We start from the raw sequence: 27,146 nt of genomic DNA, 5'->3' as shown, positions 1-27,146 counted from the left end.
ATCTCTTTCTTACAGTCTGTTCTTTTTATCATTTTAAATGAAAAGCTCTGTGTTCACTAACATTAATGCCACAAATGATGTAAACACCAAGACAATCACATTTTGGATAAATATGAAAAGATACATGGATTAATAGATTAGTCAATTGAAAGAAAACGAATAGTTCTGTTAACTGATGAGTCGCTTTTCAAGAAGAAATGGCAGTATTCGTCTGGTTTTAACTTCTCTAATGTGAAGATTAGCTGGTTTTCAGAATACCTTTGGCTTTTACTTTGTTGGTTGATCAAAACAAGCCATTTGACATGGACCGTGGGAAATCATAATGGGCTTTTGAGGACAGTTGTTAAAATAATCAAAAATGAAAACTTGAAATGGTCTGCAGCCATGCTGTGCTAATCTCAGCATGCTAACATGCTCGACATGACATTACCACGTTCATGTTCTTACTTTAGCCTGTTAGGCTGCTAACCTGTTCCAGTTGGCACTAGAGTGCACAGAGTTCATGTACTTGCAAGTTTCTGGTTATTTGCTGAAGTATTGGTACACATTGAAATTTTGATTTGATGATGGCACTAGAGGAAATGTTACGAGAATCACAAAATGATTGTAATTCATCCTGAGGGGAATGTGAGTGTGTGCTCCAAATGTCACGGCTAGTCCATCCACGTTCCCAGAGTCCTCGTGCTTTCTCGTCTGTCAGGTTCTTATGGATCATGGTTGCACCTACTGCTGTGGCCCTGCTGGACACCCACTGCTGCTGTTGTCATTATTATTCATAGTTCTGTTATTCTTAGATACATATCATTGTTATTATACACATATATTATCATATACTGTAATATATTGATATATACATATACTATCATATGCTATCTGTCTCTCTGGTTCTGTTTGAGGTTTCTGCCTGTGAAAAGGATTTTTTTCCTATTTATAGATAAAAATAAAATTTGAATTTAAAAGTTGTGTAGACATGTCACTGAAACGCAAAAATGTCAGCATCATGGTTACACAGTAGGGAAAGTTAGGAGATGATGACAGCCGCAGGGAGTCTCCATCTGGGGACAAAATGTCATAGCATCAATCCAGTAATTGCTGAGATTTTGCAGTCTGGATCAAAGCCACGCCTCCATCATAGTTAATAATTGTTAGTTCCTGTCATAGTTTAGCATTTAGCAGGTGTTTAGCTTGGTGGTATTATGACTTGCGCTCTCTGATCACTGGCTCAGTGACTCTCATCATCTTTCGGTGAGAACTTTGAAATAGCGCACAGATCATGTACTTTACACCATGGTTGGTTTAGCTCTTGTTTATTTTGGACGCTCAGCCCTCATCTGCATTGGCAGTCATGGCTATGTTTGTCACTTTTTCTTGGTTCTGACAATTTTTAGCCCTCCTCAAAGGGGTCTGGTGTGAAAATGAGATCTTTCCGTCCTTAGCTCAGTGTTTGCTTAATCAAAGGGAAGCTGTGGCCTGCCATCTGACCAGGTGGTTGGGCTCAAGTGAATGGCACCCAGGATCCAGTTCCGTCTTTGAGGGTATTAATAAGTCCCTCTGCCGGGGCTGCTGGGTATATTCACTTATTAACTTGAATTAAACGGAAGACGTTTGAAGGCATCGTAAGGTGACAGATTCCCAAGGAGGGCCTAGGAAGGAAGTGATTACATGTGACAGTCTCCCTCTAGTTGCAATCCACCACTTGTGCACAGTTCCTTTTTCCCCTCCCTCCCTCCCTCTCTCTCTCTCTCACACACACACACCCCTCCACAATGGTACACCTGCCTCGATGTCACCCTTCCCTGGGCTTCCGATAGCAGGCTAGCATTTCAAGACTGCATTCCTGAGGTTTGCCTACTCCTCGTCCACTCTGGGAAGCTGCATTTTGGCCGCTTGAGGAAAAGGATCACTTTCAAAGCTAGACGTACATGTAGCTTTGGGTTTATGTCTTTATCATGGAGCCCGTCTTGGCTTTCTTGTGCTATAGGGCAGTTCTGATCACACAAAGGAGGAGGGCAGTAGCTTCTCTGCAGAGACGTACAGGCAAGCTATGACAAATCCATACAGCATAATCAACCGGCTGGCTTCTGGACAACAAGCCTTTAAATTGTACACCTAATTGGCAGGCTGGAAAACCCATTCACTCAGGAGCAGACGCTGAAACCTAAAACCTTGACTTGCACTTTCTAAAAGTAGACTTTGGGAGAGATCTGCGGCCTCTGCTTGTCACCAGTTTAATTCATGTGCCACTTGCTCTACAACACCCTGAAAGACAAGAGTGGAGCCAGTGTTGCCTATCCTGTTTTATAAGCTAATCATTCACGCAGGAGCAGGGATGTTCCCATTTTGCCCCGGTGGTAATCGCTGGTAGCTGTTAACAGTGCAGAATAACATCGCTCTCATTGCAGCTACTGTATGTAGATCATTCGCGTCATTCTTGATTCAGGGTTTGGCAGGACAATTTGTTTTTCCTGCACTGCTGGGCAACTTACGTAAGGCTCCGTTAGGCCCCAAACTAATTGGGTTGAATGTTACATGTTGATTTGGTGAACGAGGGAAAAATAATTGGGCCGCTGTGTCCTGCTGGTAAACGTTAGTTTAAGGGTGGACGTCTTCGACCACAAGGCTTCTGGAAGGAGCTATGTTATTGTGCCGTGACTTCACATTAATGTGGACCTCACAGAGGGAGCTTCACTGTTCAGAATAAAGGATCAATATCCAACTAATCTATTGCACACAGATTATAATCATGCTGACTTGTGAAAGAACACCATATTGAATTAAACTTTGTCAACTTCTCTCTGAAAAAAAAAAAACAATCCTACAGAATGATGAAGGTCACTTAAGCGTCTGGTGTCCAGCTTTCTAACCTCTGCTGTCCTCTGCAGCTGAGTGCTCCAACACTGTAACTTCATCACCTCACAAACCATGGAGCCACACTATCTGGCTGAGAACTGCGCCCCGATTTCTCAAAAGTGCCATATGAATCTACATGATTAAGGCGAGGGTGTAAACGGAGAGGGTGAGCTCGGTGGTTGGCTTGGAGGGTCTGGGCATGTCTGCGGCCAGCTGCACCTGTCTAACTGCGCTAAAGGAGCAGGGTCTGGGGCCCCAAGGTGGAGCTCAGCCAAGGGCTAGCAGGAGAGGAAGGTAAGGAAGAGGAGCTTAGCGGAGGTTGAGCTGAATGTGATTCCCCTGAGAATCTCTCCCGCCGCGTGTTCACCAAAGCTATAAATAGCTTTTATTAGGTTTAAGTGGAATTAGTGGAGATGTTTGTCGTCAGCATGCTTGCAGATATATAGACATAGACTTTCTGACATGAGGAGAGTGTTAATAGTAAGAGCCTTGCACACACTCACATGAGCACACACATGCAAGTACATACGGACATGGATGCAAAAAAAATGCCACAAGTAAAACAATTAATTTAAATGATGAAATCTTCCATGCATATTTCTGTATCTTATTTGCGGTCATTGTGTGTGGTTGGAGCCTATCCCTTCATCCTTTGGTGGCTGGTAACCAGACTCACCATTGCAGCCCATTGCAGTCAAGCACAGAGGCACATTTTCAGACTGGGTCAAAATGAAGCGCCCAAAGAAAACTAAATTACTCGAGGAGGTGAAGTAAGAAAATGTAAACTTTATTGCAACTTTGTCGTTCTAAGTTCTCTGATTTACAGAAGAGAAAAACACTTGTAATGGCACAGTCATCGTAATATGTACATTGCTGATACTGCAATAATCCAGACACTCGAGCTGTCCAGACGTAAGAGTGGCATATTCAGGCACGTGGTTCGCTCAGTCTGTAGAGGGAAGGAATAACGCATCGAAGCTTTTCCTGCAACTTATACATGGATGTACCACAGCATTCCATAAAAGCATTAGGACGGGAGCTAGAAAAGCTCCTTGCACGAAGGGCTCGGTTGGGAAATCACAGTTTGTCCATTGTACATTCAGCTCTGGGAGAGATTAAGACGTCAATGTGTTCACAACATACTGTGTTGCACTAAGACATTTGGTGATTTGATAAGCTTCAGAAGACCTGAGTGTTCAAGTTGATACAGTAAACTTGACAGATCAAAGTTACACAATCAATTTAGTGGTAAAGCGTTCACTGAGTGATAACAGTCTGTATCATCACTGCTGGCCAGGTAAGATTGTCTCGTGAAGAACGAATAAAATAAAAAAAAAAACACACTGCCATAGAACGCTGTCAACAAACTACCCGCACATAGAGCAATGCATCATGGTGCAAAGGTGGTTAGAGTTCTCCGTGGGCTATTTTATAGTATAATCACAAAAGAAAATCATGATCTCGTTTACATATCATTTGCTTAAAGCATTTCGTTAGGGTTCAAACCAAATAAAAACAATCCTCTTACATAAGTAATGCTACTGAGCTAAAGCAAGCAATGGAAGTGGATGTGATTACAAGGACAGGCCAAAGAGCAAGCTGAGTGAAGGTACACATGAGGGCAGACATTGAATTACTCATCAGCTTTTAATGTCCAGGGGCCACTGTGCCTCTTTAAATGCTTTCAGCCATTTCTTATGAATCCAACATGGCTGCAGTGGGCATCTCTTACATACGGCAGGTCTGAAGAGCTCTTTCGCCCACGTCGTCATATTTGAGGAGCAGTTTGGCATTTTGGGAAATTTGCTTCCTTGCAAGATGAGAAGACTGATACCGCTCTCTTTTTTGTACGGTAAAAGGAAGCCTGCAGCTAGGAGATGACTAGCTTAGCGCAAAACCGCGACCTGCAGGAAGCCGCTGATTCTGACCAAGAAATAGTCCAGCACATACCATTGGCTCCGGCTAGCTAGCTGTGTGTTAGCTTAATATTTAACCGTACGGACATGAGCGTGGTGGCAGTCTTCTCATGTGACTGCAAGAAAGCGAACAAGTGTGAACTATCGGCTAAAAGTCTCCTTTCAACTGTTGCGGTGTCATCAACAAGGCTTTCTGTAGATGAGACATCGCATCAATACATCAGACACAGAATGAGCAGCCCATTGAAAAGCCCTTACTACAGCAGGTTAGTAAGAAGGCAACATCTCATCTAAACTCAAATATAGCCGGAGTTACAGTTACAGTGGCCTCGCGTTCATCTGGCCTACAGTACTAAGGGACACGCAGACGTGTCCAACAGAGTGGGATGTTGATAAGTTCAGCTACTCTACGAATAAGTGCTAAGGGGTGATAGGTCGTTGTGTCTGATGACTCTGTTAAGCAGTGAAAAACCATAACTTGAGGTACATTCATAAAACATCGGCCCGTTGGCCTGATAAGTTCAAGTAAAAGCCTTTCCGATGAGTGAGCAAGACATTCTGTACCGCGGTGCGTCGGTCTCGCTACGAAGCTTTCCGTGAGCCAACTTCCTCCCAATGAGCTTTATCCCATAAACCCATTTCAAACGTTTTCCTTTGTCCTTCGACATCTTCATTTGGTCTTCTTGAGAGATTCAGATCCTTTATAAGCAAACAAGGGGCTTGCTTTGTTCCTCCTTATCAAGAGAGCCAGCAGCAGCTAAAAATTTAAAGACTGTAGAAATGCAGTATGTAAACTTACATACGAACGAAAGCAGAACAGGTCAAAAAGTCCGGAAACAAATCAGCCAAGAGGTAAAACCAATTAACATGTTTTTTGTTTTTTTTTTAAAAAAAGAGGAAGAAAAAAAATGTCTCAAAGGAAAATCACAGATCATTTTGAACTGTAAAGTGCAAGTATAAAAAAAAAAATCTTTCTACATACCTGTCTCAAGACAGCGCCTTGAGACAGGGTCAATGGTCTTTAGTGGAAAAGTGCAAGTTGTGAACAGCACAAATATTTTTTAAAAAAGAGAAGAATTTGATTGAAAACAGTAACAGGATAGGTCAGGTGACTCGGTGGCTCGGTCACATGACTCAGCTTCTCCGTAAGAAAACGGCCACCTCCTCCAAGGGCACAGGGTAGTCCTGTAGGAACGTGCCCCCGTCGAACACCTGAGCGTTCTGGCTGTCCTGCCACTGGAAGCCCCCATCAGGTAAATAAATATCCCTCTGCACTGCCCCCTTCTCCACCACTGGTGCCACCAGGACCTGGAAACACACATCCACATGAGTTTGGTCAGAGAAATTCAGATGTCATGGAGATTGTGCACTTCATTAGCAAGACATCAGGTTACAGCAGGGGTTGGATCGTACACGATCAGATGCCAAGTATATCGGATGCTGGCAGAAGGAACTCGATCGCTCCCCATCAGAACATCATTAAGTCACCTCGTCTCCGATGAGGAACTGGTCATCGATGGTGAAGGTCATGGGGTCGCTGGGACTGAGCCACCACATCGGCCGGTAGATGGGGTTTCCCGTCATCTGCCACTCCTCTGCATACTTTTCTATCATTGGGACCACATCCTGCTGGTGCTTTGCAATGTAGGTCCGAGTTAGGTTTAGCACCTACGGGATGGAGATAAGGACAGAAAAAACACTGAGGATTACAGTAAAAATGTACGCATATATATTCAGAATTATCTTGCCATTCTAAAAGTTTGCTTTTGAAGAGGTCTATTTAGAGCCGTCAAGCTTTATTTTCATTCAGAGCCACTTTTTATCGTTGTCCAGCCAAGAAATCTAGACCAACTGAGAAACAGAAACCAACAAAAGAAAAAAGCCATTTCCTTAACTAAATCATCTGCCACAAGGATTTCAGGACAAAAATAATATTGACAGTGAGATCTGCAAAAGACATTTGTGCCATCTCTGCACCCAGACATGCAGACAGAACTTAAGAGCAGCTCATTGTTGACTTAGTGGTTTAGCACTGTCCAACTCTTTCTCCTGTCTCCCTCTGGCCAAACTACTCCAGCATTCCTGGAAGGGTCACATCCTCTTCAGTGTCCCATGACAAAAACAAAACTTGACCGCATCTATAAAAAATGTATTTTTATGAGTTGGGATTGAGAACATTTGTAGGAATGAGCTTGTAGTCACAGCGCGGGTTTGAGTGGATCTTTCTCTAATTGAGAAGCCAGGCATGTGTGTGGGTTTGAGGTTTTATTGCTATTTGATTCCAGTGCGGTCGCCGCTGTGACCTGTCTATGACTGACTGCACTGTCACACATTCTGGAAATAAAGGTGCTCCACAGCTAAACTACAGTAAAACACCCATTAAAAAAAGCCTCATTCATCATGTACACGCAGCAGCCTATTCTCCTCTCCAAGTTTATAAGTTGAAGGCCATGCAAGAGACCAAAATGGAAAACATTGCTGCTGTCAAACGTCTAGCTGTCCAAAAGGCCTATTTTTATCTTTGTCACGCAACACAAGTCACAACCAATATATTTTGCTGCCTCAGTCCTCTCCTAGTGGAAAAAAAAGCAGTTGATCACTCCCACTCTGTCACACTTGTCAATTACTCATGGAAATCTTAATTGCCACAATAAAGTATTTTTCCAAGACTTGTCCTCAAATTCATTATCATTCCTGCTGAAGCGGCTCTCGAGACTGAGCCGTAAATCTAGAGGAGGGATTGTAATTCGGAACAGATGGACTCTTAACCACAGGTGATGTTGGGAGGGGGCCAAGAAGTCGCTCCTATTGGGGGAAGAAGGGAAGGGCAGAGGGAAAATAGCCCTCGCCCTTTCGAGGAGCAGCAAGTGCTTTTCTGTTGCACGAACCCAAGGCTGGGTCGCACATCGTCAACAGTATCGATATCTGCCACCCAACTCTCTCTGAGCGGAGGCTTTGTTTTCCTGCTGCGCACGGTGAATAACGCGTTCCTGATCTCCAGCAGAGAGAGACCGGCTTCAGTCCCACCTCTCCTGCAGACACGCCGGTGGGAACTGACCCTCAAAACAGAGGAGAGGCTGGCGGGTCAGTAAACTCTCCGTCTCCCACCTCTTTTCATGAGCAGTCGTACCCACTCTGCAGGAAAGAAGGGTCATCTTCCACTCCCTTTCAGAACATCTAATTGGCAGCATTCATGCATCACTTCACTTGATCTTCCCACTGTAAATATTCACAAGTGAAAATCTTGTTATCGAGTCTGGAGAAGAATGTTGTTGCTATTGTAATTACATCTAATGCGGATCACAGAGATGTAATGACAGCCGGCTCAGCTTGGGGTCGCAGGCCGGATGCATTAAAGAGGAGAGAGTTGCTGGGTTCCCATGAGTTTCTGTGGCTACATGAGCTGCTCTGACTGGATAGTGAGTGTGTGTGTGTGTGTGTGTGTGTGTGTGTGTGTGTGTGTGTGTGTATGTGTGTGTGTTCCTGTTTTTTTAAATCTAATTCTGGTTCTATACCCGGTCCTCTCCGCAGACCCAGGGCGGTGTGTGGAAGCTGATCACAGGGAGGAAGGCTGTGATCTCCAGCCAACGGATGAACAACTCCTCATCAGTGACCAGGTCTCCGGACAGAGAGCCACCTGAAGGGAGAGAGAGAGAGAAGGGCGAAGGCAGGGAAGAAGAAGAAGAAGAAGAAGAAGAAGAAGAAGAAGAAGAAGAAGAAGAAGAAGAAGAAGAGGGCATGATTTGAACCAGGATGAGGAAGTGAGCTGGGTGATTTGGTATATAGGAACGCTTGGAACAGACCTGAAGACTAGCCTTGAGATTGTTTCCCCCAACTTGCACAGAGTTTTTAGTCTTTGACAGTCAGGAAGGAGCATAAACCTTGCGACTGAGTAAATACACTAGACAACACACCGGACAATGGTGATTAACGACTGGAGTTTTGGCAGCAGAAGACCCCACAAATCCTGAGAGAGCACCACCTGTCGCGTTTACTTGTGACGAAACAAACATGGATGGCAGCTTGCAATCTTTATATGCAGTGCAATTTGCATTGGAAAGGCCAAAAAAGGTGCACAGTGTTTGGGCAAATGAAAGCTAGCCCACAGAGAGAAGTGGGGGTGAGTGAGCTTTGAAAAATGAAGCTAACTTCAGGTAGAGCTGTTTAGTTACTGATATGTCACTTTCGGGCCACACACAAGAGCCGTCATTGGTCGGCAATGTCAGCCTGAAATACGAGGCAGCGACTAGATCTGACGATCCTGATGCAACAGATTTTTTGGACTCTTTGTGGTATAATTTGAATCAGCAGTGTTTTGCAAGCTTCTAAGACACAATGATCAAAACTACACAAATTCACTCATGCATACGTTGATAGAAGAAAATAGTGATTTAAGGAAATGAGAAAGTAGCAAGACCCTTGTACGGTTCTGAAGGATGGGCCACACTAGCATAAATGCTACAGTTTTTCACCCATGTTTCATGAGAGTCTGAGTGCTTTTATATCAGGCCATATATTCTGTCTGTTGTATTGACGGCTCTCTGTTTTCTCCACTTCAGAAGTAAATGTTTTTCCCACAGACATCAGCTGTCGATCTGACATCAAAGGGGTACAATTCATTTTTGAGCCAAAGTTCAGACGTGTTGTCTTTTTTTTCGTGAAACGGTAAAGAATTATGCTCCTGTTTGTTTTCATGTAACGCACTATTAGAGGTGAGAAAAGTGACCCATAGGCTGTGGTATTACCTACTGCATCAGGAATGAGGAAGTTGTATCCCAGCAGAGTGTGGTGCAGCAGGGAGGGAATGATGCCCTTCAGGCCCATTGGGCTCCAGTCGGACTGCAAAGGGGTCATCCTCACGAACAGAGGCTTGTGGCTCGACCTGAGACACAAATAGCATCATAATTAGCATAAACAAGCTTTAAAAAGATAAATGGACAGACAGAGAAGTGTGAAAATGTGAAATTTCCCTCCCTACAAACAATGGCAGGTGGGATTGGATTAAAAACTACGGTTTATAGGGAATGCAAACAAACTTCCTTGTCTCTCTTCAGCTTCTTCACTATCCAGGAAAGGCAGTAGCCCGAAATAATAATGATATTAATAATAAAAAACCGAGATAGGATGCTTGAGGCTGTTACCGTGTCCCTGCGGTCACTATGGTGGAGTCTCCTATCCTTGTGGCCAGGTCGGCCAGCAGGCTGATGTACTTGTCTCCGCCGAGAGCCTGGGGCGGCCGCAGGGCTTGCTCCTCAAACAGATTCCCCTCGCCCCCCTCCAGCATCACATACTCCATCCCCAAGTGGGCCTGCAGGGATCCCACTCTGTCCAGGAACCAGCTCACCGCTCCTGGGTTGGTGATGTTCAGCTTTACACAGAACTTTCCTCGCCACTGACTCATCACAGGGATCTGAGGGACAGAGTTTATTTGACACTATTATCATTTGCTGTTCCGGTAATTAACTGAATGAACCTCGCTGCCTGCGCCGTTGAACTGTTTTCTGGGTTAGGCCGTGTTCACACTGCTCTGCTTTTTGTCAAACTGCAACAAGTGAATGGAGACAGGCCGATGGCGGACAGAAAGTGTCCACTTTGGAAAGAGTTCTGTGTCTGGTTTCTTTTTAAGAAAGAGTGAAGTGTCCTTGTAAGTCGAGGAAAGTTAGACATGGAATATGTTTTTGGTGAATGGACCAGACACAATTTTGAGGAAGTGGAGTTCTTTACTCTGCAGGAAGGCAACTCTTTGCCGCAACAACAACCAGAAAGAAATCTCTGGTAAAGGTTAATGTGCAGAGGACTGTGAACACAGCCAAGTGCTTTACAGGACGATGAGTGTGCTCCACTCAGGTCTCACCAGCTGTCCCTGGGGGGCTGAGGGGAGACTGAGCCAGTAAGCCTCAGTGCCGTCCATGAGGGAGGTGCGGAACTGCGTGGTGTCCACGCCCAGGAAAGGGGACAGGGTGATGGAAATGTTAAGAAGCTTGACAAGTGGGAGGTCCCTGGTCAGTCTCTTGGACATCCCCCTTTTCCTGCTGTTGAGGTAGTCATGGTCCTGCAGGGAGACAGAGACGTACAACATGAGAGCTGTATGAATGGCGCTGAAAAATCAACACTTTGCATTGATTAGGCCGCCTAATACCAGCATCAATTAACTGCCTGCACTGCATCCAGATAACTTGGACACACAGACTGCCTTCACATTCACACGAACATGACAATATTCTGGTTGGATTTTCCAAATTAGGCCGTGTGCAATTGGAGCATTTGCCAGTTAGACATTTGGGATACACTGATATTATTCAGGTTTTAGGAGCATTCTTTGGTATACAGGGCATTCAGAATATGTGTCTTTGTTGTGGTTTTTACTGTGGTTTGCGACACAAGACCTGTTTACTGTCAGCTCGATGTGTTGCCTAGCCAACAGTTCGCAAGGCTACACCTACTTATGAAAGACCTGGATATCAACAGGTTTGTGGATATGCTCAAATATTGCAACAACAACCTTTTCAAGAAGGTGGCTCAACAATGAATGTTGGTTAATCGGCGGATGCACGGCTACATATTAGTGGAATATTCATTTTCATTAGCCATGTAAACAGATGAGTAGGAACACTGTCTTTTTCAGAATAATGGCAAAAAACAGAATATTTTGTGAATATAAATGTAGTCAGCGATCTCTCCAGGTGGCCGCGAGCTAGACGCTGTGACAATCTGACCTCTGTCAAAACCATTAGCATACATTATAATCTTCTGGAATTTACACAGTAACGTCAAGCAGAGATTTCAGATTACATAACTGTGGAACAACAACTTTTAAGAATGCAAAGATCGACCCCAGGAGGTGAAGCTTCTGTGGGAAGAAAGGGTAGATTAGCACATGTTACGTAATGTTCTAATCTTCTTCCTCCTGAATATGAACATGAATTCCTCGTGATTGTCAAAATACTTAAAAACTGTCGCGAAGAAAGCCAAACGCAGGGTAGTTTCTGCTCTTTCTTTTTGAACCTGGTTTGTGAAACGCTGCATTATTTGGTGTCTCGGGAACAACTAGAAACATGGCAAACTTATTAGCAGCCCAAATTTTCCATGCCAACCAAGCTAATGCGGAAACTGGAAAAGAAAGGTCTTAGTGTGACTGATAATTTACGAATACTTGTAAAACTGGAGTGAAAGAGAAGCCTAGTTTTTACAGAGGATCATTGTTGCCAGTCACACTTCTGTAGAGCCGTACACTTCATGACGACTTCAAGTCCCATAAGTTTCCATGCAGCACTGTACGCTTGGTTGATTCTATATGGTGCTTATGGAGGGGAGCTGGGCAATGGAGAACCGATCAAACTGGTGTTTAATATCTTTGATGTAGCAGAAAACTTGGGATTATGGGTAAGGTCATCCATCAGTTGACGTCTGCTATTCTTCCCATTTTCTCCCCCTCTGTTTATCCTCTCACACCTCCTGAGCTGGAAATGGGAGCGTACTGTAAGCATTGTGTGTGTGTATATCATGGGATGCCTGAACTCGACCTCTCCGGTGGGCAGATTATGTGAAACTCCTCTGCCTCCTCTTCTGTTGCATGGTCCAGGTCAGATCACAGCATCAAGCTGGTGTCAGGATCACATTCTGGAGTTAGTCTTGGCTAATATCCCTTTTAATCTCAACACGCTCGATTCTTCGCCATCCCACAGCTACCACACTCAGAGCAACCTGAGATCTCTGTTTGCCTTCTCTTAGCTATATTTGTTTTGCAATGGAATATCACCAGGTATTGAGTTAGATCCACTTCACTGTGGTCCTGGTGGTCTTGTTTCCAGGAGGTTCCCAAGAACATTCAAGGAAAGCAACTGGATCAATGTGAATGATAATAAACATTAGCTTGCAAAGAAAAGGAGAATATCACCTGTATTTTTGCATTAAAATCACGTCAGATCTCCACCAAAGCATGGCTAAATAAGTATTAAATATACATAATATATCACATTTACAAGATTCAAGACATAATTCAAACAGCGTCCTGCAGGTAGTGTGGTCTGCACTCATGGAAATATTTTTTTAATATGAAGGCAAAGCCCTAAAACATCTTTTTTCTACATTGTGACATTTCAGTGAACCTGTCCTCCCTCCTTTTCTCCCTGCCTGTCTGCACCACTCTGGAGATCCACTTAAGAAAACTCTTTCATCTCTATCCCTGACCAGTTTGGAGCCTCTGACCAATGAACCCTCACCAGTCTCACAGCCCAGATGGCTGAAGAGGAGGATTATGAGAGTCTACAGCTACTGGGTGTAAGAATTGGCTGAATAAAGAGGATGATCAAAGGAAACAAAAGAGATACACATAGTGGTTGGCTACAGCACTGCATATACAGCATTACAGTGAATGAGCCTGAGCAGACTACGCATCAAGTTCCAGAGGTATAGCACAAAGTTCAACATTGATACCTCTGAGTTAACCTTAAATGAGCTGAGCCAAGGACATTTCTTCAAAGTGCATGGTTAATGGAAATGAATGGAAAAGAAGAAGAAGAGTCGGAAAGGCCAGATCTTATTTTCTGGATTGGTGTATTTCCTGCTGGGCACATCAAAAATGTGTGATGTCTTTTTGGGCGGATTTCTTTCTCAGGTTGTTCAGGTTTCCTTTGCCCTTTGATTCGTTAGAGACCATTCAAGATGTACTATTTTACAGGAAGTCAAAGATGGGATGCTACAAAGTTACAGCACTGATTGATTGATTTTTTTCACGTCATATGATGAAAATTGAGATTCATGCTCTTACAACCCTTATTCTAAAAAAGTTGGAAGCTCTGTAAAACAGGAATACAGCCAGATCATTTGAACTGTGTTTACTAACAACGGTTTTACAAAGTGTTCCTGAGCCCATGTAGTAATATACAAAGTGGTGAACCTCGCTCCATCCTCCCGTGTGAACGACTGAGCCTTTCCAGGATGCTCCTTTCATACCCAATCATGATACTATCACCTGTTACCAATCAACCTGTTTACCTGTGGAATGTTCCAAACAGGTGTTTTTGGAGCTTTCCACAAGTCTATTGTTGCATAAATCCTAAACTCATAAACTTTGATCCTTTTAAACGTTTACCTCAACCAGGTGAGATTGTTTCTGCCTCCAGAGCTGGAGTCTGATGACACTGTACGGGAAGCAGTGAGAAGCACATACCATATCAGAGAGGAGGGTGGTGGAATGTTCATTGAGGCTGATGACTCCCTCCCCAAGCTGGTGTCTCCTCAGACGATTGGAGAAGGTCCTCAGCTCCCTCTCCACCTTCTGCCCTGAATCCACGTTGGCGAGCAGCTTCCAGAACGGCAGCCTACAGGACATATTTTAGTTCATGACTCCCTAAATACCCACACTGTTTGACTTATTGGTATTATAACAATCTCATATTTCCCCTTCTGACAAGGAAGTCCTCGTTCCCACCCATCTGAATGCGAACTGAACTAACCACAGCGCTTTCATGTTGGGAAGCTCCCTGCTGTGCTGCGACAGTTGCTGCACAGCTTCCTGGTGAGCGGCTTTCACGTTGTGGGCCACACACACAGTGTACTGCAAAGGGAGACGCTCCATACTGGGCAGGGTCTGCAGGCAGAACTGCTGTCTGCTGTCCACCCCGAGCTGCAGGGGGATATCAGGAGATACAAGCACTGCAACACCTGCATGGTGGGAAGCAGACGGGAGAGGACATCGGTTCATTACGTCACGCTAGACAGAAATTCATAACCGTTGCTCCAGAGAATCAGATACACAGATAATATAGTGTTTCACTTCAAACAGATATAAGGTGAGGTAGTCCGCTGCAGATTCCTCTTATATGACATAGTGTGAGAGTGTTACTGAGACCGGGATGAGCGTGACGGATGGAGTGTTGTGGGAGGTGGAGTGTGGGCTGTGTCAGCTGATATTGCTCCACTCCGATGTGAGAAAAACACCCCCTAGAATGAGATATAGCAGTATGCAGTTAGATGACTTTACCCTGGGACTGCTGGCAACTTCTGAGTAGGTAAGTTACACTGCACACCAACGAGAGGAGGGATATATATCGAAAGTCACACGGGTAATGAAGATGAGTCTCTGCTTTCTTCAGAGTTTGCTCCAGAACATTAAAACAACACCATGGGGTGTTTGCTGACATCTCTTATTTCCTCTCTGTGACAAAACCAGCCGGGAAGGAGAACTAAGAAGAACATCTGTGATTAAATAAGTCAACTTGAAAAGTCTCTAGCAAAGGATCTCCCTCTTTTTCTCTCCTCATGTTTGTACGTCCGGCCTTTCAGAGGCCGTGTGAAATGATAAGATTATGCGAAGCAGATAATTGTGTTCGCAGATGTAGCTGCCCTGCGAGGAATGCCTCGTCCCTCTCAGGTTACCCTGACCCCCTATCCTCACCACTTCTCACCCGTCCTGACTCCCACCTTCTCCCTCTCAGCTTTTAACTACCTTCCTCTCCTGTCTGCTCTGCTCTGCTGTGGGTCTGGCCAATCTCAGGTCAGCAGATCTCAGCCAATACCGATCCTGGCCTTCAATCCAGATTCTGATCCTGGCCCCTTCACTCCAGTTTTTGCACAAACTGCTCAAAGTAGCAAAAAATTGAGATTTGGTGCAGATCGATAAACAGATTAGGGCGTGAGACCTGTTTCCAAAGCGGGCAGACAGTCTGAGAACCTGGGCTGAGGGCTTGGCTCGCTTCAGTCGCCCTCTCTAGTTTCAATGGGCTTACTGTTCTCATGTGGACAGGCACCAAGAGCAGGATACTCGTGTACCAGTTTATAATCAGATGAATAGTTTCAGAGATCAGTCAAGCACTGAATAAAGCCTAAGACAAAAAGCCTTCAACCTTAGGGTAATTCTCATGTGTTTGCAGAGATAATGATAATGCTAATGATAATGGACATTGGTGACTCCTCACCTGCCTCACATAGCGTCAGGTACTCACCTAACTGCTTGTTACTGCTTCATAAGGCAGATCAGTGAATTGTTAAACAGTGAGATTAAATGGCTAAAATTAATTTTAAATAAAGCAAAAGTGCCACAACACTGTTCATATCAGTAATGTACATATACAGTGGAGCAGAAAGTGGGGCAGAGGAGAAAATGTTATAGCTTTATGGAAGGATGGAAGTGGAATGCAGGCAGTGGAAATAGAGGCGACCAGAGTACACCAGACACCGAGCAGCCTTGTAGAATGATGTGTGGATACAGCAAGCTGCAAACAGTGTGTTTTAACAAAGTGCACACAGGGTGGAAAGTGGAGTTTAAGTTTGCAAGCATGACTTCTTGCGTCATATTTAATTTTTAGGGGAAATGACACAGCGGGGCCTCAAGGAAATGGGTCAGTCTGGTCAAAAACAGCCGTACCTTTAATTCCATCTTTGGCTAAACATGCAGATGCGAATGATAAATATACTAAATCCTGTCTTGTGTGTTTATACAGCTCTGCTCAAAGCACTTTGCATGTGCCGACATACATTGTAAGTATGGTGGAACTGATTGGAAATGAACTTCTCAACCTGGTTATATAAGCGCAAAGCAACAAAGACAATCATCTTTAACTGAACAGTATCTCTCGATGCATATACCGGATGGGAGCTGGAATCAATAAGTGTTATTTAAAGAAAGTGAAGCAGGTTTGAGGCCTTGGGTTACAGCCAAGGGGGTGCCCAGGAGCTAAAGGGGAAGCGAGGGGGGAGCCTATTTTTAGAACAATTCCTTAAACACTCCAAGCTTCCCCCGAAATATTTTCCACTCGCTCTCAAAAGCTAAATTATAAGCCTGACCGACTGTGTCCGCTCACCTTCAAAGCAGCGGATAGGCAAAGGTAAAAATGAATGAAGTTTATTGGGCAGATTTGAATGATTTGACACACACATGCCTCAGTTTTATGGCTGCTGAGTGAATACACAAATCAAGCAACGCTGGGTCGCCTCTTCACACACTTACGTGCGTTCTCACACACATTCATGCACACTTTCTTTAATGGGAAACCGTAGACTTCCAATGAAAACAGAGCAGGACTTATAGGACCCATAAAGGTTTCCTCTCGCTCCGTCTGAGCTGAGCATTTGGAGGTGGCAGCGGAGGTGACCCTGTGCACCTTCTGATGGATCAGGAAGGTTTTAATGTGGCGTCTAGGCCCTTGGAGAGCGGCTGGTCTGGAAGAAAACACAGCCTGCCGTCTCCCCGCTGCTGCGGACCAGATGGGCTACACTCTCCTACCTGTCATATTTATGACACCTGTGCACACTTACAAACCTGACAGGGGTTATAAAAGATGCATTCAAACGGCAAATGTGTGTGTGCGCGGATGCATGCGAGTGTGTGTGTCCAGGCATGCATTTCCTTAACAATGGAAACTTAGTTTCTGTGCCCAACCTCAAGAAATTGATGGCCACACAACTGGGATCTTGCCATGGTAGTAAATTTCCAATTCCGCTTATTGAAAAAATAATGAAACACTAAAGAGACTTTCTCTGCTCTACTTCTACTTCTTCATCAATTTAATTGTTTCAAGTGTGAGACACTGTGCTCTGTACAAATATCACGAGTAAAATCAGACAACAGGATCCTACATTCAAATATGAAGTTCTTTTCTTTTCCTTCATCCTTTTCTTTGACTTCAGTGTCAGCTGTTGAAGTCAGCGTGCTGTTAAAGTAGTTCTGTGCTAATGTTTTCAGACGACTTAATTGCTAGATTTTGGTTGATTTCACTTAAAGAAATGCTCGCTTTGTAAGAGGCAGTTGACTGGCACCTGACTGGTTACACGTTGCGTTCATAAAGCTGCTGAATGGGCTGACACATGCTGTATTTACATCAGCGGACACAGGCTGTTGTTTGAAAAGTCCCTCTCTCTGTCTTGATGGAAAGTATTAGGTAGGAGATGGACTCTGGAAAATGTTGTGGGATGATTTTCATACAGTAGCCGTCTCATACGGGAGATGACAGACTGCTTTTCACAAAGCTTCAGCTGGCTAAGTGAGTCATTGTTAAAGTGTTTCACCTCTTACTTGTCCGGAGAGTCGAGGTTTCGGGGCAGCTGCCTGGGGACCTCCTGGTGACCCCCTGAATAACAATGGGGGTGTGGGGAAGCTTTTTCTCCTTCGACATGCGAGCTGAACATTTTGAGCTTTTATTTCTGTACAGGTGTGACTCGGGGTTGGCATTACGACAAAGAAAATAATGAGGAAATACTCAGCTACGAAGCTATTTGGCTAGAAGACAATAAGCTTTCACTCCACCTATGCTGTCTGCTTAAGCACGGCTGAAAATATTAATTTCTGAACTCAAGGTCCACTTACTAGCTTTTTTCTGAATCATCTCATGGACTTCATCAGCAAACGCTCATCTGTGACCAGACAAAGCTAATGCTTTCTCCCAAGAAAAATGAACATGTCTTTTAAAACTTCTTTTCTTCGGATATTTTGGAGTCACATTATTGAGAAACAATCAAATTTAGTCTATGATTTTGTCTGTGGTTGTTCTGCATCCTGTGCAATAGGCTCACCATTAAGTACCAGAGTAGAAATTTTACTTCTTGTTCTGGTTCTTGTCATTACAGGGTCCTGTTTTATCAAAAAAAAGTATTATTATCTGAAAGGAAAAATCGAAACCAGTGACGGTTACTGTACTTTTAATCCTATCTGTCTGTTGAGCTTGGCCAGCTCTCTGTTAGAGAGACAAAACAACAAACGAGCAGGAGCAGTAAAATATTGCTTCTTTGCATCCCACATGGAAAGATTGAGTCAGAGATAGAAATAAAGAAAAAAGGGTGGGAGATGAAGTGAGCTGAAGGGTCTATTAATATGAACCATGGAGAGACAGCGAGAGCGAGCTGGGTAATGTGTTTCATTTGCACACATATCTCTGTGTTTAGGAGGTGGTCTAAAATGTTAAGGAGTTGCTTTGGAGTCCTGTGAGTCCTGCAGAAACGATATCTGATTCTAATCGCTGATGCTCACCTCACAAAGGCAAGCACGGAACAAGAGCAGATACGACGAGACAGTAGATAAACGACTTTTATTGGATCCAGACCGAGTTCAGGAGAGTTGGGTGATGTCAAAGTTAGAGCTATCACACTCTCGTTTATTACGACTGCCTGCTGTGAAAACAAGTAGGATCTCTCCAAGCCCGTATTTGTGATGAGGAGTTGGGGAAACTTGAGGGAAGCCAGGTTATCTGTCTCATATAAAAATACACTATCTGCACTTTGAATGTATGATTTTTTTCCACTCTCTTATTTTTTTTATCCTGAAATATATAACTATATTTGAAGGTAAAAAAAATATGCCGCTCATCGTGAGCTAACAGGATAATACAGAACGTAATATAAGCACATCAAATTAATATCTGATATCTGTGTGTGTAAATTGTAAATATAAATAAATTCTGGGTTTTTCTTAAAGCACACCAATGTTAAATTTCTTATTTTAAATAAACATTTTAACGCTTTATAACCATTTGTAAGAGCTGCATTGAAAAAAAAAAATCTTGTCAGTCTCTTTCCTTTTCTCCTTTTTCTTCACTAATGGCAGCAATGTTCTGATCCCACTATTGACAACTTATTATTATTAGGTTACCACATAAAAATGACAAACGTGTGACTAAAACGTCAGGATAGCTGTCAGCTCTGAAACGTCACTGACAAACATTTAGCTGTTGAAGACATGAAGCTGCTGTAATTTCTTCTCCTACAGATAAACCTGCTTTGACGTTCAGAACGCTGACAGCTGTGGTTCAACACGACAGCACAGGGATACGAGCTGTATACTATAACAAAGCAGTAAAGCAGCCAGAACTAAATTTTAAATTGACACTGTAAATACGTCATTATAGTACACTAATAAACAATATATTTTTATCTAACAAAGGCTTCGCTAATTTAAACTGATAAATAACAGATTGTAGCCATGATTTAATGAAGAAAACTAGAACTAAATCATTGAGAAAATGTTCATCCATATTTGAATTAAATAATTTAAGCATCTTTATTTGCTAATTTTGCCTTAAAAATACTGATCCTCACTGAACATTGTGGAGCAGTAATAAAAGCATCTACAGTATCTGATAATTAGTAAAAAGGTAATAACATTAACTGTTGGTGCATTCTCAGTTTGTTTGATTTATTATTTCAGGACACAGAAAGAGACAGAGTTCCTGTCCACAACTGCAATGGTACGTCCTGTGATTGACCATGTGTGGTTAATCATGTTACAGCTTATCCAACACGCTAACATTTGCTCACTAAAATGCCCTGAAAATTCTATCCTTAAAACCTCCGGCTGAGCAAGTGCATGAAAAAACCCCTAAAGCTTTAGGACAGCTTCTCTCTAGGAGTCCCGTCTTATTCTTCACGGCAGGATGTGGCTCCGGTGATGTTTAATCTGTTCTTAGTAGCCCACTTGTTTTTGTATGGATAAAGACAGGTGGGGCTATGACAAGTTCCTCCAGTTGGCAACACTCTCAAATGTCACTCTACTGCACAGTCGCACGTATCTTCTCTCCTGTCTCTCGGCTTTACTTTTCGGCCTCTTCTCTCCTCTGCTGCTCCTTGTTCTCTCCTCTCCTGATTAATACCAACTATTACTGCGCGGCCATTCTGTCACTCCACCTTTCAGCCTGCCTGTCGCGCTCTTTAACCGTCCCCTGGAGTCTTCTTAAGTTAGCGACGTCAGTCACAGCTCCATATTGCCTACCACATTTATAATGCACTCCTGTGACTAACAAGAGTCAGTGAAGACAGGTCCCATGCGCACACAACGGCTCACATGTACAACAAAAATATTATACCGGTCAGTGGGTTCACACAGCTGTGAGGCCTGATATTACTAAACTGCACACTGCACTAAAATTGCACTATGTTTGTTTTCCATCATAACATCATAGCTCTGAAGGCTTCATGCCGAAACGCAGATTTGTCAGTCCATTAATTATGAATAAAATTGACAGAAAATGGTCAAGACATGTGGGGACTCTTTCACTTTTTTTATTACCACTGGAGTGCTGCCTGTCGTGAATCTGTTTCGAGGAAAACAAACCCACTGCAGCTCTTTTTTCAGCCGACTGAAGCTAGACGCACACCAGCTCCCTCATATGAACTCATGAGAGCAAAACTGTGAGTTCAGCGGGAGCATCACTGCACATGTTTGGACTTAATTTAAACGGGGTTTATTAGGGACCAGACTCGAGCGGTCCAGCTCCTCTCACCTTGTCACAAACAGTGCTTTTCCAACCATGACGGGCTGGGAGCTCAAAGCAGCTTTCCTGAGAGGAATCTAACATTATTGACTGAGAGGTGTCTCAAGTACAAATATACAGTTAATATGTTACGTTTTGTAGACATATTGAAAGCCCAGTCACTGTGGTTTCTGTGCAATTTTACTTGGAAGCACAACAGTTATCACCGAATATGAGTATAAATTACAGAGTCTGTATTAAAAAAAATGATTCATTTTGTATGTTTCTTTATTTTACATGCTGGAAATGATTTTTTACTTCTGCATTCAATTAGATTTGGTCGGTTTACATGCAAAAATAATAACGTTTCGCTGCCAAAACTAGGAACAAATCAATAATCTGATTTAGCCTTCACACGGTTGCATAAACTCACAGTTTCCCATAATGATCCTGTTTACTATCCATACATAACTGTGGTTTTTTTCCTCTCTCCATAATCTGCTACATAATTGTTTCCTGTCCCACCACTATTAACCACAACAATAACACAGTTATGACTCTACCACATCACGCTGTTTGTCGCAGCCGCAGCCATCTATTGCAATTTAAAATCTGATGCTTCAGGTATTACTTTTTCAGAGCAGTCAAATAAAATCAAATGCAGCTGTTGCAGTCTGACATTCTGATGTTTGTAGATGGAGGTAAGGAGGAATAACGGTGGTCCTGAGGTTGTTTGGTTATGTAGGCAGGAGAGAGAAGTTTAACTGCGCTTCAACGTTGCATGGAGGTCGGCTTCTCCGAGCTCTCACTGTCTGGAACACTCTATGACCAACCAGCCTGATGTTTTGCAGGAGTCTGGTGCTGCTTGTACAGGATTTCATCAATGATATCTTCAAGATAACCAGTTGACATAACTTGCTTAATTGTAATGTGCATGACCCAAAAAAGAGACTCTAAATAGAAGGTGAACCTGGCCCTGAAATGAGGGGATCGTCATGCAGGATGCAAACAGGGTGCCAGTAAGTCAGTCGTTATTACTCTGCAATAATTGAATTTAAACAGTATTCCTGTTCTACGATGAAATTTAATGAAAATGAAACAGTTGCACACAGTATTTAAAAACTGTTTGAGTATCAAACAGCAGTATCGATCAGCAGTGCATCATTGGACTATCTCTGATTGTTACCTTGTGCACTCTGAGTCAGAACAATACACAACTATGGATATGCAGTGTTCCAAAACATGACCCAATGGTGACGCAGCCGCCAAATCTGAAGCATGACAGCCTGCAATGTTAGGACTCTTTAATTTTTAACTCGTGAGCTGCATGCATGTGGGAAGAACGAAACCCAGTGCTCATCCCTGCTCCTGTCCAACTTTCTCTCCGGGGCAAATGTCGACGTGTGAATCTAAGAGCCAAACAAAAACATCCTTGAACTTTAAAGCAAGATATCATGTTAAATATACCTTTAATGCTCCGATAGGCATCATTGTCATTGCTGAGCATCAGTTTGCTATGTTTGGGGCTATGTACTGTATGTGTCTGTGTGTGGTTACTTGGCAACGTTCAAACAGTTGTTCTCACTGGAATCTCATCTCATCTGTGCTTTTTTTTCTCTCTGTGCAAAGCTGAGCAGCGAAACAACTCTCTCGTAAGGTGGAAAAGGGATTTAAGTCATGTGACCCTCTTGATAAGCCTGCCACCATGTTACATAACATCCCAAAATGTACATGGGCGTATGTGCACATGCATGTGTGCCCTTGTTTTGGCCAGTACGTGAATGAATGTGTTTGAGATTACTGCTAACAATCAATGAAGTCACGAAAGGTGATTGTTTGCCTCGCCTGATTGGCTGATGTCACACTCTGCCCTGATCGAGATGCTTTCTAGCCACTCAACACACACACGCACAGACAGACGTGTACAAGATTCACAAACACATGAGCAAAAGTATGTCTTGTCATGGACAAGCATATAAAATGGGATTTTGCAATGTCTGCCCAGTCCAAAGTTGAGGGCAAAGTCCCTGAGTTTAATGCTATACCCACTAAGACACATGTACACACACTCACACACACACACACACACACACACACCACACGTTCCTCATCAGTTACATTAAACATTCACATCCACCAGTGGTCCTCCCTCCGCTGCCCCCAGGATAAAATCTAACACCCCCAAAATAACCTGGTGAGTTATAAGAGTCAGCAGAGCCCTCATCCAACCTGCCCTGTTAGTAGAAACAAAAGGCAATTACCTCGGTATCCCTAAGAGTTAATTTAAGATGCTAAAGGTGGTTTACTTCCCTTTGTAGTCTAATCTCTAAATTAATAAACTGAGATGCCACAGACAGTGTCGCGTTACACTCTATTTGTGGGGCAGCCGTCCTATCCAGTCAGCGGTGTGTGTTTTGGGGAAGGTGGCTCTGGAGGCGGTTGGACCATTTTTCTCAGCTCAAACACAAACAAACATGTGGACGGGGGGTGGGGGCACGAAAACGCAACACCATCCGCAGGGCTTCCCTCACGCCCTGGGATTCACGCCACACATTGTATACCCAACTGATGTGGGGTCAGATTTCCCGAGCCCTTGCGCTAACCCTGCACCATTGGCAAGAGTGGAAAAAGCAGCTGACCCCTGTGTCGTTTCAAAGATTTGAGAAGATTTTCTTACTGCAGCAGACCAAGGTGTGAAGAGGAACTATGGCTCCACTTCTGCTAATGAGATGGTCCCCATTAACTGTAAATCTCAGCTGATGCGAATGACTAACTCCATCAGCGACCTCCTACCTGATGAGCCCAGGAAGTAGCGTTCCAGGGCAGAGCCGAAGCCAGAGGGATTGTCCTTAAGATCGCTCACAGTGAAGGGCTGCGTGGTAGCGTTCTGCTCGTTGAACGGCCAGGTCTGACCCCGGACGCTGGCGCCGCCGTACCAGGACACGTTAGTCATGGAGAAGCAGTCCTAACAGGACGCACACACATAACAAAACCAAAACAGTGTGTGAGAGAAAGACACATGAGAAAAGGAAAGAGAAAGGCTGACAATTCATGAGCAAATAAATGAAAAACTGAAGATGATTGGAAAAAGGAAATATGCAAAAGGACATATATAAGAAAGGGAGTGGCAGGGTCATATTAAAAGACTAAACAGAGTAAAGAAAATACAAGTTTAATTTATTTTTTATACATTCAACACCCGCAAACACACATCTAAACCACTACTCATATACTATATATAAGTTTATAAGAGCTTTCAAGTGCTGTACATTTCATTTATGAGTGTCTCTAAAGTGATTCAACTTTAATTCCCAGTGTTTTCACATTATGCACCTGATGTCTCAGAGTATGGATGAACCTCGAATTTGACACTGACTCTGTAGCTTCAGTGCAGAAGTGCAGGGCACAGGGCGCTGTGTGGTGGCTGGTCCACCAGACTGTCTCAGAAAGCATCGCACGCAGGACGGATTGAATGACGAGAGTGTTTTCTAAGAGAAAGCTCGCCCTTCCTCTGAGCGTCTTTACGCGCGGGGGGGACGTTTACGCGAACCGGGAGCTCATTTATGCCTCGTCAGCAAATTCAGGGGCTTCGGAACAGGTGCCAGGCGGTCACCTGAGAGGCACCGGACGGGATTTTGGAAATGAGAAAAATAAAGGCGACTTAAGTTTGGAAAGATTTTCTGTGAGCGGTCGCGCCACATGACGGGGAGTTACGGCGAGGAATGTTCCAGTGGAGACAGATTAACCTCCCCAAACATCCCAATAGTTAAATGCCTTTGATAATTAAGCTGGGGGGAAAGTACAGTAAGTACTGTGCCTGTTAAAAAGCATAACAACTGTGACGAGGCAGATTTAACACGAAATGTATTCCGCTCAGCGCAGTTAAATGGAAGGCTGTAAAAAGGGAGGGGATGAGGGAATCACGCAAACTTATTATTATTATTTCCTTTGTTCTATAATATCACGTGACCTCAGATGAGCCACTCAAGCGCGCTGATTGTGTTTCGTAAATAATAATGCAACGGAAGATCAAATTAACAGTCAGAATAACAAAAGAAAAAAAATAAATAAATGAAATTGCATTATAAAATTAAACAGCATTTCTATCTGAATCACATGAGCTAAATCATTTATGGCGCTGAATTCTGCACCAGCTGCACAACGCCTGTTTTTCAGCCACTCATTTAATCTCCTCTTTTAACAAAAAAAAAAAAAAAAAGATAATTCCACTTGTTTTTAGTTCAGTCTCTTGTGAATTAATAATTTGATATAAACAGGGGGTAGCTGGAAGCGCGTAAAGGTCACAAAACGTCCTGTAAGTGATGGAAAACGCTTGATGTTGTGTTTTCACATATTAAAAGTGAGCGGGGGCCTTCTTGTTTGACACCGGTGTCACAACAGCCATGCACCACCACAAGCCAATTAACTCTGAGCAAAGTGCGAGCCGAGGCAGTGCAGAGCTGCTCTCTGCGCATCACATTTCGCGCAAAATGGCATTTTTCGCAGGACTCTGCGCTAAGCGCGGACTGGCTCATGAGTGCACGCGGGGAGAAACCCTACCTTCAGCTCCACATGACAGTGCACCGGCGCCCAAGTCATGCTGTAGCACTCCGTCTCCGTCTCCTCGTTCACCTCCAGCGAGATCTTCACCTCGGCCACCGAGTCCCACGTATAGCAGAACTCCGTTTTGTTCAGCCAGCACAGGTTCCTCACGAAGGGAACCTCAATGTCGGGGTTCCCCACGTTTCCGACGTCTATCTCCACATAGGTCTTGTCCTCCGTCAGAGTCTGTATGACCAGCGAGTGGCTTCTTCTCTCCCAGATCAGTCCGCTGAAAGTCCCCCTGAGGATCCAGTTCTTGTTGGGCTGGTCCACCACTTGCCAGTATATGATCCCGATGGTCATGACAAAGAAGACGGCCACCCCGAGACAGGCTATAGCTCCTTTCCAGGTTTCGTTCATCTCCTTCAATCCCGTGTCCCATGTTACCTCTGGGATGGGGCTAGGGTTCCTATTTCGAGCGTGGGGCATGTTGTTTTTGAGATCAGCAAAGAATCAAACACAAAAAATGCTGCAGAAATCTCTGTGCGTCAAAAATCTCTGTTGCTTCATCATGTCATGGTGTTTTCAGTGAGGCTACAGGGTAAACCAGCCTACTCTTTATCTTTACACCGTTTACACTGTTGGGTTTTTTTTTTTGCGCAATTGTGCCAGCAACAGAGACCTGTCATGTGAAGAAAGCTGTGAGAAAAAAAATCCCAGCGAGGAAATAAAACAGTATGAATGAATAATTGACTTACCACATACTGCTGCTGTTTTAAAAGAGTTGGATTTGTAAATTGCATTGGCTGCAGTGAGCTCGTGAGCAGCCCCAAGCCGGGTTTGGCAGCAATGCCTACGAATAGCTCCTAAGACGCTGTCTTGCTTGCCCTGCACTTTCTGACGTAACGCCGGGTTGTTTCTTCAGAGGAAAGGTAGAGAGAGGGAAATGGGGGATCAGGAGGGTTTGGCTGAGTCTTGGAGCTGCCCGCCGGGGCGACGAGGCCACGGACAGCCTGGGTGGGGAGGGACCCCCCACGCGTGCTCGCAAACTCTCCATGCGCTCTCCGTGCGTAAAGACTGTGGAGACATGTCACGTTAGACGGCCAGCGGCGTCAGCTGGGCATGGCGAGGTCTGCCTCGCCTTGTCCGCATTTGATCGTGTGGTGTTTGACATTTTGGTGGAGAGCAAAGAGTGATGCCCGGGAAATCACAAGCAAAACGATCTCAGCGCTCGCAGTATTTAAAAAACCCGTGCTGTCTTCACGTGCGGTTTAGTTTAATTGTCCCATTAATCAAATCGGCCGAGAGGTTACTCATATATTTTCAGAGCTGCTACACTTGTCTCACGAATGAGGACATGAGTTGGTTTTGAAGGTTTGGTTGGGATCCAGGTATGTAGAGGTTAAAGTGGCTTTGGACAGTTTGTATTGAGACGTTTGCTCAGTTTGGAGATGAACCACCTGCCATCTGTTAAACACCCCTGCTGAAGCCTCAGGACCAGTGCTCCAAACTGTAGCTCACCATGACCGAATATCCACAACCATAACCAAGTATCATATTTGTCATCACAGATTGTTTTTACTCCATTACACCCATAAATTTGCAATACATTCTTTCTTGTGCGAAGACACTAAATCTTGAATATAGATGTGCAAAA

General features: G+C 43.9%; 1 protein-coding gene across 1 annotated transcript; it reads right to left on the bottom strand.

Annotated features, from left to right (window-relative positions):
• Positions 1–5,900: 5,900 nt before the first annotated feature.
• On the bottom strand, positions 5,901–25,978 carry si:ch211-236l14.4 (SITS-binding protein). Its single transcript, XM_041939161.1, has 10 exons — positions 25,508–25,978; positions 23,741–23,912; positions 14,225–14,432; positions 13,939–14,089; positions 10,621–10,818; positions 9,908–10,176; positions 9,512–9,648; positions 8,282–8,403; positions 6,255–6,434; positions 5,901–6,074 (listed from the first exon to the last, which is right to left on the bottom strand). Exons 1-10 carry the CDS (start codon positions 25,976–25,978, stop codon positions 5,901–5,903), a joined length of 2,082 nt encoding a protein of 693 aa, XP_041795095.1.
• Positions 25,979–27,146: the final 1,168 nt, after the last annotated feature.

The sequence above is a fragment of the Chelmon rostratus genome, chromosome 6 (genome assembly GCF_017976325.1).
Source record: "Chelmon rostratus isolate fCheRos1 chromosome 6, fCheRos1.pri, whole genome shotgun sequence".
Taxonomy (NCBI): domain Eukaryota; kingdom Metazoa; phylum Chordata; class Actinopteri; order Chaetodontiformes; family Chaetodontidae; genus Chelmon; species Chelmon rostratus.
The sequence above is the reverse complement of the archived record's forward strand: the minus strand, read 5'-3'. Positions and strand labels throughout refer to the sequence as shown.